Source organism: Adiantum capillus-veneris, chromosome 25 (assembly GCF_014529385.1).
Source record: "Adiantum capillus-veneris isolate H3 chromosome 25, ASM1452938v2, whole genome shotgun sequence".
NCBI classification, from domain to species: domain Eukaryota; kingdom Viridiplantae; phylum Streptophyta; class Polypodiopsida; order Polypodiales; family Pteridaceae; genus Adiantum; species Adiantum capillus-veneris.
Window position 1 is genome coordinate 93010494 of NC_140955.1, and position 16500 is coordinate 93026993.

The 16500-nt window shown below is 44.8% G+C and overlaps 1 protein-coding gene across 1 annotated transcript in view; it reads right to left on the reverse strand.

Moving 5' to 3' along the window:
- Positions 1-231: 231 nt before the first annotated feature.
- The window catches only part of LOC147425297 (uncharacterized), a 41667-nt gene continuing 25398 nt past the window's right edge, over positions 232-16500 (reverse strand). Inside the window, exons 4-5 of the mRNA XM_086499779.1 lie at positions 1184-1327; positions 232-1094 (exon numbers count right to left, since the gene is read on the reverse strand). Coding sequence (XP_086355905.1) covers positions 690-1094; positions 1184-1327 — 549 coding nt within the window. The 3' untranslated portion in view covers positions 232-689. The remainder of the gene's footprint in view (positions 1095-1183; positions 1328-16500) is intronic.

Consider the following 16500-nt stretch of genomic DNA (forward strand, 5'->3'; position numbering starts at 1 on the left):
TCTTAACAGTTTCACAAAATCAGGTCTTCCTTGAGTGGACATTCAATAGCTGTCAGCGATGTTAATAAAAAAGTGACCTGTCTACACACAACACGTAAACATCTGCAATTCAGCACTTTTAAAGAAACAGGCAGCATTTTCTCATTCTTAAACCACTCACGGTTGATTTTTGAGGGCATTGACCCATTTCTGGGTATTGAAGTGAACTACCTTTCAAAACATACACATACGTAGCCAAAAATATGTTAATTTTTGAAATTTGAAGGGCAAGGGTGCCTGTCAAAAAACAACCCTGATACCAATCACTCTCAAAGTAGGCTCTACATCCTGCGCAATCTTTGGAATAAGCCACTGAAAGGATAAAGAAAAAGAGAGACCATCTAAGTAAGCAATGTTGGCTTGTCTTTGTACAAAGTAAGCGGTCTCGACTCTCGACAATCTCTTGGCATATAAGTTAGCTTCTGCAACATAATTCATCCTGCAGAGTCTCACTTGGGAGTAAATCTCACAATCTCAAGTTTCCAAAGTGAAGTCTTGAAAACTCACAAAATCGCATGCTTCTCTTGAAAGCTTTGTGCTCTTTATCGACGATCCGGCAGGTTTGGTTTTGGTTATTGCACCAGAGACCGCCAATTGACAAGCCAGGGAAAACGCAGTCCCCTTGGCTTTCTACCAACTTTTCCCAGTTTCTACAGGTCGTTATATTCAATAGGGATCCGTAGACGCTCGGCTATAGACGATGGTCTCTTGTTCATGGCATCATCCATCATCTCTATGTCATTGAGACCTGCCATGAGCTTCTTATTATTATTCACACCTTGAGCTATGTGCTTTCCTTTTTTCACAGCCTCAGTCCAAGCATTTTGCACGTGGCTAAGGGTACGTGAGTTGTCAGGATCCACCTTGAATTGTATGTCATCCATTTGTGCACACCTAGAAGGCCATAAAATCACCCCTGTTCTTTTGACTTGTGCTTCCGGCGGAGCCATGCTCGGCCGAGTGGTGGCTCCTGTTCTTCTACGCTTTCCAGATGGTTGTCCATCCATCTCCATATCATCTACCTCAACCTTGCGCTTCTGTTTCCTCTCTTCTTTCTGCATGCCCAGACCAAAAGAAAAAAATGACAAAACGAAAATAATAATTAACTCCAGCATCACCGACTATTAAGAAGTGAAAAATTTACCTCAATAGTTCTTCCTGCTGCCATTATGACTTTGTAATCTTCTTCAAAGCGTGACTTTAAAATGTTCCACAGAACTCCTCCAGGTGTTCGTCGCCTCTTGCCGCTTGCAATCATCTGTCCTCCATTAGCTTCAATCGTCTCAACCTGCAAAGTCATAAATGAATTATGGAACTCCTCTTTTCTCGAATACACACTCATCATCTAACTTGTTGCTTAAATTGAAGAAGGCTCTAAGATTAATACCATTTTCAAGGTGCATTTCAGTCGATTTTTATTGTCCTTGACTTGGCTTGGAACACCAAGCTTGCACAACTCATCTTGATTCTAAGCAGCTCGCCCTCACCCTAATGCAAGTCTACAAGTCAATGGACCAAAGTCTGGTCCCCAATTTTGGGCCCCCCATTCTTGCACATTTCTAGGTCATCTTTTTGGTATAAAGGTGACCCTCTACCTATCATTCTCGCAATCATCCAGTTGGATAAGCACTCTCTTGAGCTAGAGTTATTGCTCTTGGGTCACTCTCACTCTTTCGCTCCCGCTAGATAGCCTGTGTCTCTTCTATCAGTGTTCCTCTCCTCAATCCATGGTATTAGAGCTTGGACATGTTTTGGACGCCTGCGGCTTCTTTGAGAGAGTCGTAGGGACTACTACTTGCATTATTAAAAAAAAATTGCAAGGTATCTTGTCTCTGCTTGAAAGGAACCTTGATGCCAAGTTAGTGATGCTTTTGCAGCTCTGCTACGTGACAAAGAATTTAAGGAAGCAAGTTACGACAGTGGGAGTACATGTGAGTTTGGCATATTGTATTGGATTGTCCCTACAGATTTGATCTTGATAGATGCCGAGGAGTGGTGGGCATATGCTTTGGTCTCAGGGAGTTTGCTTGAGTAGCTAGGTCCTGCAGGACCCTGTGCCTTCTTTGGCAAACATGATCCTCAGAGGAAGTGAAACTGTGACAGGAGGGTTGTAAGGTGCAGCGGAAGTGAATGTTGATATTGTTCAAGATGAGTGCTCCGAACTGTGCTGAAGGGTTCCTTTTTACTTACGGAAGAGAGAGCCTTCCGTCCTTTAGAGAGAGAGTGCAATGACCACGAACAAAGCGAATGATACTGTGAATGAAAGTGTTGAGACTGAGAGAAGAAAAAGAGAGAAGAATACGACACCAGTGGTTCTCAAACCCTCGTCCAAGGGCCCCCTCTCTATGGCAAGAGAGGTCTATGCTATAGATTGCACAAATCTTGTACAATGGTCTAGATGCAATGGACTTGTCGACGATGTTGACGACAATGATGACAACGATGAGGACGGGCTGAAAACTGAAAACACTAGGGTTGAAATGCTGAAATCTGCAAAAACGCTGACTTCCTGTTGATCTCCGACATTGTGTCGACGAGGATGGCGATGACGACTCCTCGACGACGATGCGCTAAAAACGCAAATGCTGAAATCTGAAAACAGCGGGCTGAAACTGAAAACACTGACTAACTCGACGGTACGGCGAGGATCTGCTGCAGGTAGGTGAGATCTACGAGGCTAGGGGCTGGATCTGCTGTGGCTAACTTCTGAAAACTAAAAACGCTGATGTGCTTGGCTGATCTGGCGCCGGAATCTGCAAACGCTAGGCTTAATTTGTAAAGTGAAAACGCAAGGCTGATCTATAGCAAACACGTTAGAGGATCTGCTCCCAAAAACGCTATCTGTTGTTGTAGGTTGAAAACGCTAGGCTGCCTTTTCTTGGTCTTGCTGAGAAGAGAACAGTGCAAGTTGCTAGAACTTATTCTGTCTCTTCTACTAAAAAATGCTAGCGCTAGGTTTCTTTTATAGTGCCTTAGCAATTTGCCCTACTCACTTTTCCAACAAAAGTCACTTATTAAATAATAAGTGAAAAATGTGTATTTTGGGAAAAAGAGTTCTATGCTCTATAAAATGCTCATGATGAGTATTGAATGTCATGTTGATGATCATGCTGTGTGCAACCAGAGGATATGCAATTAATCTAAGTGCCTGGACATGCACGGCCTGCACACAGGCTCACAAAGGTGCCAGAACACTTTCTAAGTTTGACCTGAACCCTAAACCTGACATAGCTTTTCCACATGCACATAGGGTTAGATGTGCACGTGACATCCCCTCCTTTTCAAAGTGAGGAACTGGTACCGAGCTGTATGGCGTCGAGGGAGTGCGCCAACAACTCCGAGAATCTTGAGAAAAACTTTTCACCGGCCCACTCTGATGCGTGGGTTGTGCAATACTTGAACTTCATGAAGGTTTGCAATGCTTGCTTCTTTGGGCCGCAACGAAAGCGACACAAAGTGATCTGTGGCGGCTTCAATGCTCCAACTGTGTCTATGGTCGTGGGTCCACTTTCGTCAAGAATCTCCAAGGAGGAAAATTCCTGAAACCATTTCCAACATAAAACCATAATCATACCCATTCCATGTAGAGTAACTGAAGAAATACTATTCTTGCTAAATGACTGTGCAAGCAATGCAGATGAACAAAGTGACAGAGTGCCAAACCGTTCACCAAACACACGCAAAAAGTGGGATCGAAACTTGACTTTTCGGCATAAACCTACCAACTGTGACAAATCACAATGGAAATGCCGATGCTTTATGGAAAATCTTGCTCGTGTTCTTTTTGAGACTTTTTCCTTTTCAAGAGTGATCCGCATACATCCGTGCTCATCCGTGAGTGACTCCTATGCATCGTACAATACGGCATGCCTGTGAAAAGGGAACGAATAAAGACAGTGACGAAAATACCAAAACCCGTCACGAATGAGAAACTCGAACAATGCGTGCTGACTAATCATGCGAACACACAATAATTCCTGAGTGGGTTCTTTGGACCTCGACTCGAGAGCCAAAATCAGTTTTGCGTGACTGATTGTGAAACCGGCCTGGCCTAATCAATCCAAAAAGGGCGGTAGACTTTAAACTTAAACCTTATTTGCTTTCACCCATTTAATTTCTCGTCCACTTTACCTGTACTTTCAAGACACAACAAAGGGGAGAGGGATACAGGCTGCTAGATTGCACCTATATGAGTAGACCGGCACCGGACTGGCCCCTAACTTAGGCGCCCCTTTCGGTATTTCTTTATTGTTTAAAAGAGGGAATAAACGATGTGGTTCCCTACAAGCTGCCCCGCACAAACTTGGCTGAATTTCAACAGTTCCGGCCCGATTGTGGTAGCATAACTGTACTAGGACCCTTCACAGTCAGTATTCCCACGCATTGACTGACTTTCCCAACGCATACGAGCACTTTGCAAAACCTGGCGAGAAACTGCAGCACGCTGAATTCTCTGTTTTCAGCCCCGAAAATGTGCCAGATCACCTGTACAGCGGTCCCCTCGCGTCCCCGAACCTCCTCGGGGTATTAGGGACCGTTTAGGGCCAAAACCCTAAACCTGCAAAAATACACAGCAGGCTGTAATTTACTGTTTCGGGCTCCGTTTCGTGTGCCGGTCGCATCCTTAGCAAGTCCTCGAGCTCCCGCACCTGTAGGGCTACTTGCCCTTTGAATCGGACAAGATTTCTGGCGTGAAACCTCTCCGAATTCATCTGTACCTGTGGGGGATTAGCCGCTAGCTAATCCAGTACCTGTGCAAGAGGCTCTTGCCTCGGCAATCGCGCATGAACGCACACAATTGTACATTGGTCAACTGAAAAGCCCACTAGAGGGGCATAACATACTGCCATAGGGGAGAGAGAGGGCAATGCGTAGCGTGCAGGGCATCACTCCTGGCACCGCACTGTACATAGGAGGGAAAGCAAGCACTCCATAGCTCTTAACCTGTGACAAAATCTGCAAATGAGCCCCTCCTCCCTTCAAATTCAGCGCCACTTCTTCATGTATGAGGAAAGTGCACAGAATGTGCCACTTGGCACATTTACAGCCTATTTCCTGTTTCGGGGTTGCCGCCTAAAAATCTCCCAACCGGTTGCCTAGTTGACTTCACGGTAGAGTAAGAAAATGTTTCCCTTGTCATTCCGGAGGTAATGACGCAAACACATTTTCGGGTCCCAAAATAGCAGTTCCCTAAATTTTAGGAGATGCTGCCATTGTATCTTTCTAGGTCATCTGACCCCCTTTGTACACTGTAGCCACACCCAGAACTGAAATGTAGCCTCTGTAGCAAAGGATTCCACTTTGGCTAGTCAATGACCCCACTTTGGCTAACCATAACCCTTGTCCAACCTTAGTGCTCTCTTGCCCTCAGGCCTCGACTCCCTCTGGACAGTTCCACACTAGCTATGCAATGCACGGCAGTTAGATTTCCCGAGGGTTGTTTCCAAATAGTGAAAGTAAATAAATAATAAGAAAGAAATCAACAAAAAGGATAGATAGTAGTCACACGCTGGTGACGTACCCCCCTCTTGAAATCTCAAACGTCCTCGTTTGCATCTATGTCGTACATGCTTCCAGTCAACACTGATGTATTCAACACCTGTCGACACATGTACGACACATACATGCTCATTGTCAACCCTGGGGTATTCAACACCTCGTCAAAAAATGTATTGCTTGAGTGTGAACCCTGTCCCAATGACATAGTGGTAGCTTCGAACTCTGCCATTGCTTTGAGTCACTAACTTTCCAATGACAAAATGGTAGGCACGCATTTTGCTACTGTCTTATAGTACACGTTGGGCCCAATTACACTTTCGAGCATACCCAAACAGACAGTTTAAGAATGCAGTTACACATGTCCCTTTAATAGAAGCAATTAGTGTATCCTTGACAAACTGACAAGAAATACTCACTTCTATAGCACTAACCAAACTTTTGGACATTCCATAAGAGCAATTGCCAAACTGACAATCTGTATAGCTCTAACATTCATGTAACAGGTATTTCATTTGAGCTCACTTTAAATACCATGTACATCATTTGTTTCAAAAGCCGTTGTCACACTGACAATCCATGTAGCTTTGAAACTCAAGGGGTCAAGGTAGGTTGCAAATCGAAGGCTTCCAGGTAAAGTGATAACACCGTTGGTGACTCTGCAAGTTCACCTTCTTCCATCCACTTAGCATCCATTGGTGGATAGTTTCTGAACTTTAGCAAGTAACGCCTAGCAACCTTGCCTTTCACTTTTCTTTCCTTATGTGCCAAAATCTGTTCCGGGACCAAGATCTCGTCCAGTTCCTCGACTTCCGCTGATCTTGAGCTGGCATATCCTCTGGCACATCACCCACATAGGGTCTGAGAAGACTCACATGAAACGCATTGTGAATCTTCCAACTGTCAGGCAATTTCAGCCTATATGCAACATCACTGATTATGTCGCACACTTGAAAAGGCCCATAGTAACGCATGCTGAGCTTTGGAAACAATCTTTCCTTGCCCTTCATCTTCTTTAACCTTGCCTTTTCAAAGCACAAAAGCACCCAATCACCAAGTGAATATACCACTTCACGACGGTGACGATCAGCTGCTTTCTTTTGCTTTGCCCGAGTCTTTTCTAAGGCCACTTTGACCTTCTTGTACATTTCATCCATGTCCTGAACATACTTACCTGCTTCAAATATCTTGTCCTTTGTATGCAGTATGGGAGGAACTTTCTTGCCACCTTCAACTATCTCAAAGGGTGCCTTGCCAGTTGATGAATGCACTGTATTATTGTATGCATACTCCACCAATGGCAAATACTGCTCCCACTTTCCTTTATGCTCTGACACATAGCACTTCAGCAGATCTAGGACAGTAGAATTTGCCTCTTCTGACTGCCCATCTGTTTGAGGATGAAATGACGAAGAGAATTTGAGCGTTGTGCCCATATTCTCAAACAACCCTCTCGAGAACAAACTTGTCATGCGTGGATCACGGTCGCTAACAATCGATTGTGGCATGCCATGATACTTGAAAATATTGCTCATAAACAAGCGTGACACTGACAGGAATAAAATGAGCCTGTTTGTTGAATCTGCAAATAATGGTCCAAATACCATCGTTTCCTGTCTACGTTCTCGGAAGATCAAAGATAAAATCCATAGCAATACTTTCCCATGGTTTATCTGGATAGGTAGTGGTTGCAATAACCCTGGTGCCTTTTGCCTGTCAAACTTGACCTTCTGGCAAATTACGCATTCTCGCACAAAGGCATCCACATCTCTTCTCAATGTAGGCCAATAGAAGAATGTCTCAACCGCTTTAACTATAGCATCGATACCACGATGCCTTGCATGCGGTGGGACATGACTCTTCCATAACTTTGCGTCGCAATGGCTTTGTGACACACAATCTGCCATGCATCATCATGAACCTGTTTTTAAGAAGATAGTGTTCATGACGTTGTCCATCCATTAGCTGCTCGAAGACCCTTGCAAAATCTTCATCATTTGCATATTGTTCTCTCATATCATCAAGTTCATGATGATAAGGAATTGACACAGCTAAAATTTGTGGCTTCCTTGACAAGGCATCAGCCACAACGTTCTTCTTGCCTTCCACATGCACAATCTGAAAATGGAACATGGACAAAATATTTGCCCATCGCATATGCTTCTCAGATAACTTTGTCTGTGTCAAGAAGTATCGCAAGGTCTGATGGTCCGTTTGGACAACGAAATCTGCACCTAGCAGGTAGTGTTTCCAACTTAAAAGCGCATGAATCACAGCCAGTAACTCTTTCTCATAAACCTGCAGGGTTATCTCTAGCCCTTGCAAAATTATGCTCTCATAGGCTACTACCCTGCCATCTTGCATTAGCACTGCACCAATGCTACTACCACACGCGTCACACTGGACCACAAATGACTTCTTAAGATCTGGCAACACAATGACTGGATATGAAGTCATCTTTTCCTTTAAGAGATTAAAAGTTGAAATCTCTTTCTGTGTCCATCTAAAGGTGACTGCCTTCTTTTGAAGAGCATGTAAAGGTGAAGCAACCTCAGCGAAATTTCAGATAAACCTTCTGTAATAGGAGCATAGTCCCAAGAAACTTCGGACATCGTGCACTGTCTTCAAATCTGGCCATGACTTGATCGCTTCAACTTTTGCAAGATCCATTCTGACACCATCCTTTGAGACAATGTGTCCCAGAAAGTGGATCTCTTCCAGAGAAAACTCACTTTTCTTTGCATTGATGAGCAACCTATGACACCGAGATCAAAGAAGATAAGCATTGTTTGATCCCTGACCTTTCCCCATGCTCTGCAAAGCTCACTTGCATCTGAATTTGGCTTGTCGCCCACCATATCTGGCACTAGACCAGCCATTGGCTTCTTTCCTTTCTTGTCCTCCTTGTCTTCAGAATCAGCTGGCCTTTTCTTTGTAGGACAGTTGTAAGCAATGTGGCCACGCTGCTCACAGATAAAGCATTTGTTCTCTGACCTCAGGACCTTCTTTTGCTCTTCCGACTTGCGAGAAAAACGTCTTTTCCATTTCTTCGCTGGTCTCTTTTCTGATTCAGCCGAAGCTTTGCCTTTCCTTGCGTTGGCTGGCTCCTGAGTCCCTTTTGGAGCCTCATTGGGAACGTGCTTCTTTGCTGAATTTTTCTTGGCTGATCCTTGCTTGACGCCAGTATTGAATTCACAATCTTCTCCCTTGAGCAAACCATTGCCAGTGTTTGCTACCTCGATGAGCTGCGTCAAAGTAGTGACTTTGGTCTTCGTGCAGACTTGCAGTACTTTCTCAATCCTTTGGGTAGGCCACAACAGTATTTTTCAATCTGTTCTGTCAATGGCACAAACCTATAGGAAGTTACTGGAAGTAGAGCTTTCCAAAACTTCCGATTGTAATCATCCAGATTCTTGCAAGTAGCAGCATTAAGCTGGTGCCATTCTGTCATGACATCTGCTTCAAAGTCATCATATAACCATGCTGCAGCAAAAATTTGCTTGAAGTAAATCCATGTGGACGGAGCTTGCCCTTGAAGCAATAAAGTTGTCCACCATTGTCCCGCATTCCCTGTCAAGAAAGTGGCTGCCTTCCGGACCTTTGAAGCCTCTGTAAAGTTTCCCCCTGCATAGGCCTTGTCAAATTGCTGGAGGAATGAGAGAGCCTTCTTCCTGTCATCTAACCCTGTAAAGGTCGTGAAAGTTACACCTTTGCCACCTTCTTTGTATGGAGTTGGCCTCTCCAGCGACGTCAAATTGTCATATGGAAGTGACTGAAACATGGGAAAACTGTTAGGGTTCATATGTGTTCCCTGACCGCAATTAAGTTGAACTGGAAATGCCATATTTGGCTGCTGATTTGTAATTCCAGCCATACCAAAATTTGCCTGTGGCATCCCAAATTGGCCTTGAGTGCTTTGAAACCCTGGTAGCATGCCCGTGACACCATACATGGGGTTAGGCATCATCGTTTGAGCACCCCCGAACACTGTTCCTGGCGTGTAAAACCGATTTCCAGGTGCATGACCAACCATGCTCTGGAATACCGATCCACCTCCAAAATATCCAGGGTGTACTGAAGGTGGTGGGAAGACCTGTTGCATAGCCTGTAGGTTGCTTCCCTGCCCATTAGAACCAGCTATAGGCTGCTGAAAAGTGGCTGGCTGAACTGGTACAGCTTGAAAAACTGGCATCTCAACCACCTGTTCTTGCACCTTAGGCACGGGTTGTGGAGACTGCATGTTCTCCGTCAAGTGTACAGGTGTTTCCATTGACTGTGCAGTATGAATCGCCTGTGTAGTATGAATCACTTGTGCTTGAGCCTTAATAAGCTTTTGAATGTGATCCAGTGACCCAACTTACTGAGACGGAACAGGAGGTTGCAGAAAGGCTAAAAACCTCGGGTTCTACATTACTTGTGTGAACATAGCCACACCAGTAGCCAACTGGGTCCTGAATATATCATCACCTGTCTGTGGTGGTCTTGAGGACTGTCTGTCATGTGTCTGTTGACCCTGTGAAGAGGAAATCTCTTCAGTCACATCATCTGGTCTGTTTTTATGATCCCGTGTGTCTTCAAGCCCAAACTGACCAAGGCTCACTTCTATAGGAAAAAGTGATTTAATCCCGTCGATGGAACCATGAAACCGGTCTCTTCAATCCAAAAAGGGCGGTAGACTTTAAACTTAAACCTTATTTGCTTTCACCCATTTAATTTGTCGTCCACTTTACCTGTACTTTCAAGACACAACAAAGGGGAGAGGGATACAGGCTGCTAGATTGCACCTGTATGAGTAGACCGACACCAGATTGGCCCCTAACTTATGCGCCCCTTTCGGTATTTCTTTATTGTTTAAAAGAGGAAATAAACGTTGTGGTTCCCTACAAGCTGCCCTGCACAAACTTGGCTGAATTTCAACTGTTCTCGCCCGATTTCGGTAGCATAATTGTACTAGGACCCTTCACAGTCAGTATTCCCACGCATTGACTGACTTTCCCGACGCATACGAGCACTTTGCAAACCTGGCGAGAATCTGCAGCACGCTGAATTCTCTGTTTTCAGCCCCGAAAATGCGTCAAATCACCTGTACAACGGTCCCCTTGCGTCCCTGAACCTCTTGGGGGTATTAGGGACCGTTTAGGGCCAAAACCCTAAACCTGCAAAAATACACAGCAGGCTGTAATTTACTGTTTCGGGCTCCGTTTCGCGTGCCGGTCGAATCCGTAGCAAGTCCTCGAGCTCCCGCACCTGTAGGGCTACTTGCCCTTTGAATCGGACGAGATTTCTAGCGTGAAACCTCTCCGAATTCACCTATACCTGCGGGGGATTAGCCGCTAGCTAATCCAGTACCTATGCAAGAAGGCTCTTGCCTCGGCAATCGCGCATGAACCCACACAACTGTACATTGGTCAAATGAAAAGCCCACTAGAGGGGCATAACATACTGCCATAGGGGAGAGAGAGGGCAGTGCATAGCGTGCAGGGCATCACTCCTTGCACCGCACTGTACATAGGAGGGAAAGCAAGCACTCCATAGCTCTTAACCTGTGACAAAATCTGAAAATGAGCCCCTCCTCCCTTCAAATTCAGTGCCACCTTCTCTTGCATGAGGAAAGTGCACCAGAATGTGCCACTTGGCGCATTTACAAGCATTTTCCCGTTTCGGGGTTGCGGTCTAAAAATCTCCCAACCGGTTGCCCAGTTGACTTCACGGCAGAGTAAGAAAATGTTCTCCTTGTCATTCCGGAGGTAATGACGCAAACACATTTTCAAGTCCCAAAATAGCAGTTCCCTAAATTTTAGGAGATGCTGCCATTGTATCTTTCTAGGTCATCCGACCCTCTTTGTACACAGCAACCACACCCAGAACTGAAATGTAGCCTCTGTAACAAAGGATTCCAGTTTGGCTAGTCAATGACCCCACTTGGCTAACCATAGTCCTTGTCCAACTTTAGTGCTCTCTTGCCCTCAGGCCTGGACTCCCTCTAGACAGTTCCACACTAGCTATGCAATGCAGGGCAGTTAGATTTCCCGAGGGGTGTTTCCAAAAAGTGAAAGTAAATAGATAATAAGAAAGAAATCAACAAAAAGGATAGATAGTAGTCACAAGCTGGTGACAGATTGTATCTGCAATGAGGTTATCTTCACTAGAAACACCATCATTCAAATCATCATCCTTGCGAACAATCACATCTCTATCATGCAAAAAATATATGTCGTGCATTGGAAAAGAAAGGACTGAGAGAGTCTCCTTCTCTTGTTTCTTTTCAAGCTCCGTCTACGCATAAAAAATGAGAGGGAAAGAATGAAGACCCTCCTCACCACGAATGATTATGGGAGAGTCACTTTTGGCATGTAGAGTGAGCGTATCGTCTGCCCAATCAATGAGAGGGTTATATTCACGAAACCACCGAATGCCCAAAATCATATCACATCCTAAGAGAGGACACACGACAAATTTTCTGTGGAAGGAAGCTTGTTGAACAGTGAATAACACATCAAGGTACTCTTGTGTAATGAGAGAGTCCCCCCGGCTAACCCCTAGGTGGGTTCTCTCTACAAGAGAGGCACCAATCACATCATGCATACTGTCTGAATCAAACAATATGACAAAACGCTGACCCGGAAGCAAGTGGACTGAAACCGGCCTGTACTTTCAAAAAGGGCGGTAGACTTTACTTCAAACCTTGATTTAGCTTTCACCCATTATTAGTCGTCTATTCTACCTGTACTTTCAAGACACAACACGGGGGAAAGGGATCCAAGCTGCTAGAATGCACCTGTATGAGAAGACCGACACCAGATTGGCCCCTAACTTAGGCGCCCCTTTCGGTATTTCTTTATTGTTTATAAGAGGGAATAAACGTTGTGGTTCCCTACAAGCTGCCCCGCACAAGCTTGGCTGAATCAACTGTTCGGGCCCGATTTCGGCAACATAACTGTACTAGGACCCTTCACAGTCAGTATTCCCACGCATTGAATGACCTTCCCGACGCATACGGGCACTTTGCAAAACCTGGCGAGAATCTGCAGCACGCTGAATTCTCTGTTTTCAGCCCCGAAAATGCGCCAGATCACCTTTACAACGGTCCCCTCGCGTCCCCAAACCTCTTGGGGGTATTAGGGTCCGTTTAGGGCCAAAACCCTAAACCTGCAAAAATACACAGCAGGCTGTAATTTACTGTTTCGGACTCCGTTTCGCATGCCGGTCGCATCCGTAGCAAGTCCTAGAGCTCCCGCACTTGTAGGGCTACTTGCCCTTTGAATCGGACAAGATTTCTGGCGTGAAACCTCTCCGAATTCACCTGTACCTGCGGGGGATTAGCCGCTAGCTAATCCAGTACCTGTGCAAGAGGCTCTTGCCTCGGCAATCGCGCATGAACGCACACAACTGTACATTGGTCAACTGAAAAGCCCACTAGAGGGGCATAACATACTGCCATAGGGGAGAGAGAGGGCAATGCGTAGCGTGCAGGGCATCACTCCTGGCACCGCACTGTACATAGGAGGGAAAGCAAGCACTCCATAGCTCTTAACCTGTGACAAAATCTGCAAATGAGCCCCTCCTCCCTTCAAATTCAGCGCCACTTCTTCATGCATGAGGAAAGTGCACAGAAATGTGCCACTTGGCACATTTACAGCCTATTTCCTGTTTCGGGGTTGCCGCCTAAAAATCTCCCAACCGGTTGCCTAGTTGACTTCACGGTAGAGTAAGAAAATGTTTCCCTTGTCATTCCGGAGGTAATGACGCAAACACATTTTCGGGTCCCAAAATAGCAGTTCCCTAAATTTTAGGAGATGCTGCCATTGTATCTTTCTAGGTCATCTGACCCCCTTTGTACACTGTAGCCACACCCAGAACTGAAATGTAGCCTCTGTAGCAAAGGATTCCACTTTGGCTAGTCAATGACCCCACTTTGGCTAACCATAACCCTTGTCCAACCTTAGTGCTCTCTTGCCCTCAGGCCTCGACTCCCTCTGGACAGTTCCACACTAGCTATGCAATGCACGGCAGTTAGATTTCCCGAGGGGTGTTTCCAAATAGTGAAAGTAAATAAATAATAAGAAAGAAATCAACAAAAAGGATAGATAGTAGTCACACGCTGGTGATGTACCCCCCTCTTGAAATCTCAAACGTCCTCGTTTGCATCTATGTCGTACATGCTTCCAGTCAACACTGATGTATTCAACACCTGTCGACACATGTACGACACATACATGCTCATTGTCAACCCTGGGGTATTCAACACCTCGTCAAAAAATGTATTGCTTGCGTGTGAACCCTGTCCCAATGACATAGTGGTAGCTTCGAACTCTGCCATTGCTTTGAGTCACTAACTTTCCAATGACAAAATGGTAGGCACGCATTTTGCTACTGTCTTATAGTACACGTTGGGCCCAATTACACTTTCGAGCATACCCAAACAGACAGTTTAAGAATGCAGTTACACATGTCCCTTTAATAGAAGCAATTAGTGTATCCTTGACAAACTGACAAGAAATACTCACTTCTATAGCACTAACCAAACTTTTGGACATTCCATAAGAGCAATTGCCAAACTGACAATCTGTATAGCTCTAACATTCATGTAACAGGTATTTCATTTGAGCTCACTTTAAATACCATGTACATCATTTGTTTCAAAAGCCGTTGTCACACTGACAATCCATGTAGCTTTGAAACTCAAGGGGTCAAGGTAGGTTGCAAATCGAAGGCTTCCAGGTAAAGTGATAACACCGTTGGTGACTCTGCAAGTTCACCTTCTTCCATCCACTTAGCATCCATTGGTGGATAGTTTCTGAACTTTAGCAAGTAACGCCTAGCAACCTTGCCTTTCACTTTTCTTTCCTTATGTGCCAAAATCTGTTCCGGGACCAAGATCTCGTCCAGTTCCTCGACTTCCGCTGATCTTGAGCTGGCATATCCTCTGGCACATCACCCACATAGGGTCTGAGAAGACTCACATGAAACGCATTGTGAATCTTCCAACTGTCAGGCAATTTCAGCCTATATGCAACATCACTGATTATGTCGCACACTTGAAAAGGCCCATAGTAACGCATGCTGAGCTTTGGAAACAATCTTTCCTTGCCCTTCATCTTCTTTAACCTTGCCTTTTCAAAGCACAAAAGCACCCAATCACCAAGTGAATATACCACTTCACGACGGTGACGATCAGCTGCTTTCTTTTGCTTTGCCCGAGTCTTTTCTAAGGCCACTTTGACCTTCTTGTACATTTCATCCATGTCCTGAACATACTTACCTGCTTCAAATATCTTGTCCTTTGTATGCAGTATGGGAGGAACTTTCTTGCCACCTTCAACTATCTCAAAGGGTGCCTTGCCAGTTGATGAATGCACTGTATTATTGTATGCATACTCCACCAATGGCAAATACTGCTCCCACTTTCCTTTATGCTCTGACACATAGCACTTCAGCAGATCTAGGACAGTAGAATTTGCCTCTTCTGACTGCCCATCTGTTTGAGGATGAAATGACGAAGAGAATTTGAGCGTTGTGTCCATATTCTCAAACAACCCTCTCGAGAACAAACTTGTCATGCGTGGATCACGGTCGCTAACAATCGATTGTGGCATGCCATGCTACTTGAAAATATTACTCATAAACAAGCGTGCCATCTGATCTAGCTTTATCTTCTTCCTGACAAGAATAAAATGAGCCTGTTTGTTGAATCTGCAAATAATGGTCCAAATACCATCGTTTCCTGTCTACGTTCTCGGAAGATCAAAGATAAAATCCATAGCAATACTTTCCCATGGTTTATCTGGATAGGTAGTGGTTGAAATAACCCTGGTGCCTTTTGCTTGTCAAACTTGACCTTCTGGCAAATTACGCATTCTCGCACAAAGGCATCCACATCTCTTCTCAATGTAGGCCAATAGAAGAATGTCTCAACCGCTTTAACTGTAGCATCGATACCACGATGCCTTGCATGCGGTGGGACATGACTCTCTTCCATAACTTTGCGTCGCAATGGCTTTGTGACACACAATCTGCCATGCATCATCATGAACCCATCTTTGAGAAGTTAGTGTTCATGACGTTGTCCATCCATTAGCTGCTCGAAGACCCTTGCAAAATCTTCATCATTTGCATATTGTTCTCTCATATCATCAAGTTCATGATGATAAGGAATTGACACAGCTGAAATTTATGGCTTCCTTGACAAGGCATCAGCCACAACGTTCTTCTTGCCTTCCACATGCACAATCTGAAAGTGGAACATGGACAAGATATTTGCCCATCACATATGCTTCTCAGATAACTTTGCCTGTGTCAAGAAGTATCGCAAGGTCTGATGGTCCGTTTGGACAACAAAGTCTGCATCTAGCAGGTAGTGTTTCCAACTTAAGAGCGCATGAATCACGGCCTGCAGTTCTTTTTCATAGACTTGCATAGTCTTTTCCGTCCCTTGCAGGATTCTACTCTCATAGGCTACTACCCTGCCATGTTGCATTAGCACTGCACCAATGCTACTACCACACGCGTCACACTGGACCACAAATGACTTCTTAAGATCTGGCAACACAATGACTGGATATGAAGTCATCTTTTCCTTTAAGAGATAAAAAGCTGAAATCTCTGTTTGTGTCCATCTAAAGGTGACTGCCTTCTTTTGAAGAGCATGTAAAGGGGAAGCAATCTCAGCAAAATTTCGGATAAACCTTCTGTAATAGGAGCATAGTCCCAAGAAACTTCGGACATCCTGCACCGTCTTCAAATCTGGCCATGACTTGATCGCTTCAACTTTTGCAGGATCCATTCTAACACCATCCTTTGAGACAATGTGTCCCAGAAAGTAGATCTCTTCCAGAAAAAACTCACTTTTCTTTGCATTGATGAGCAACCTATGACTGCGTAGCTCTTTGAACACAATGGCCAAGTGATGCCTATGCTCCTCTTCATTCTTTGAGTATACTATCATGTCATCAAAGAATGTACCAA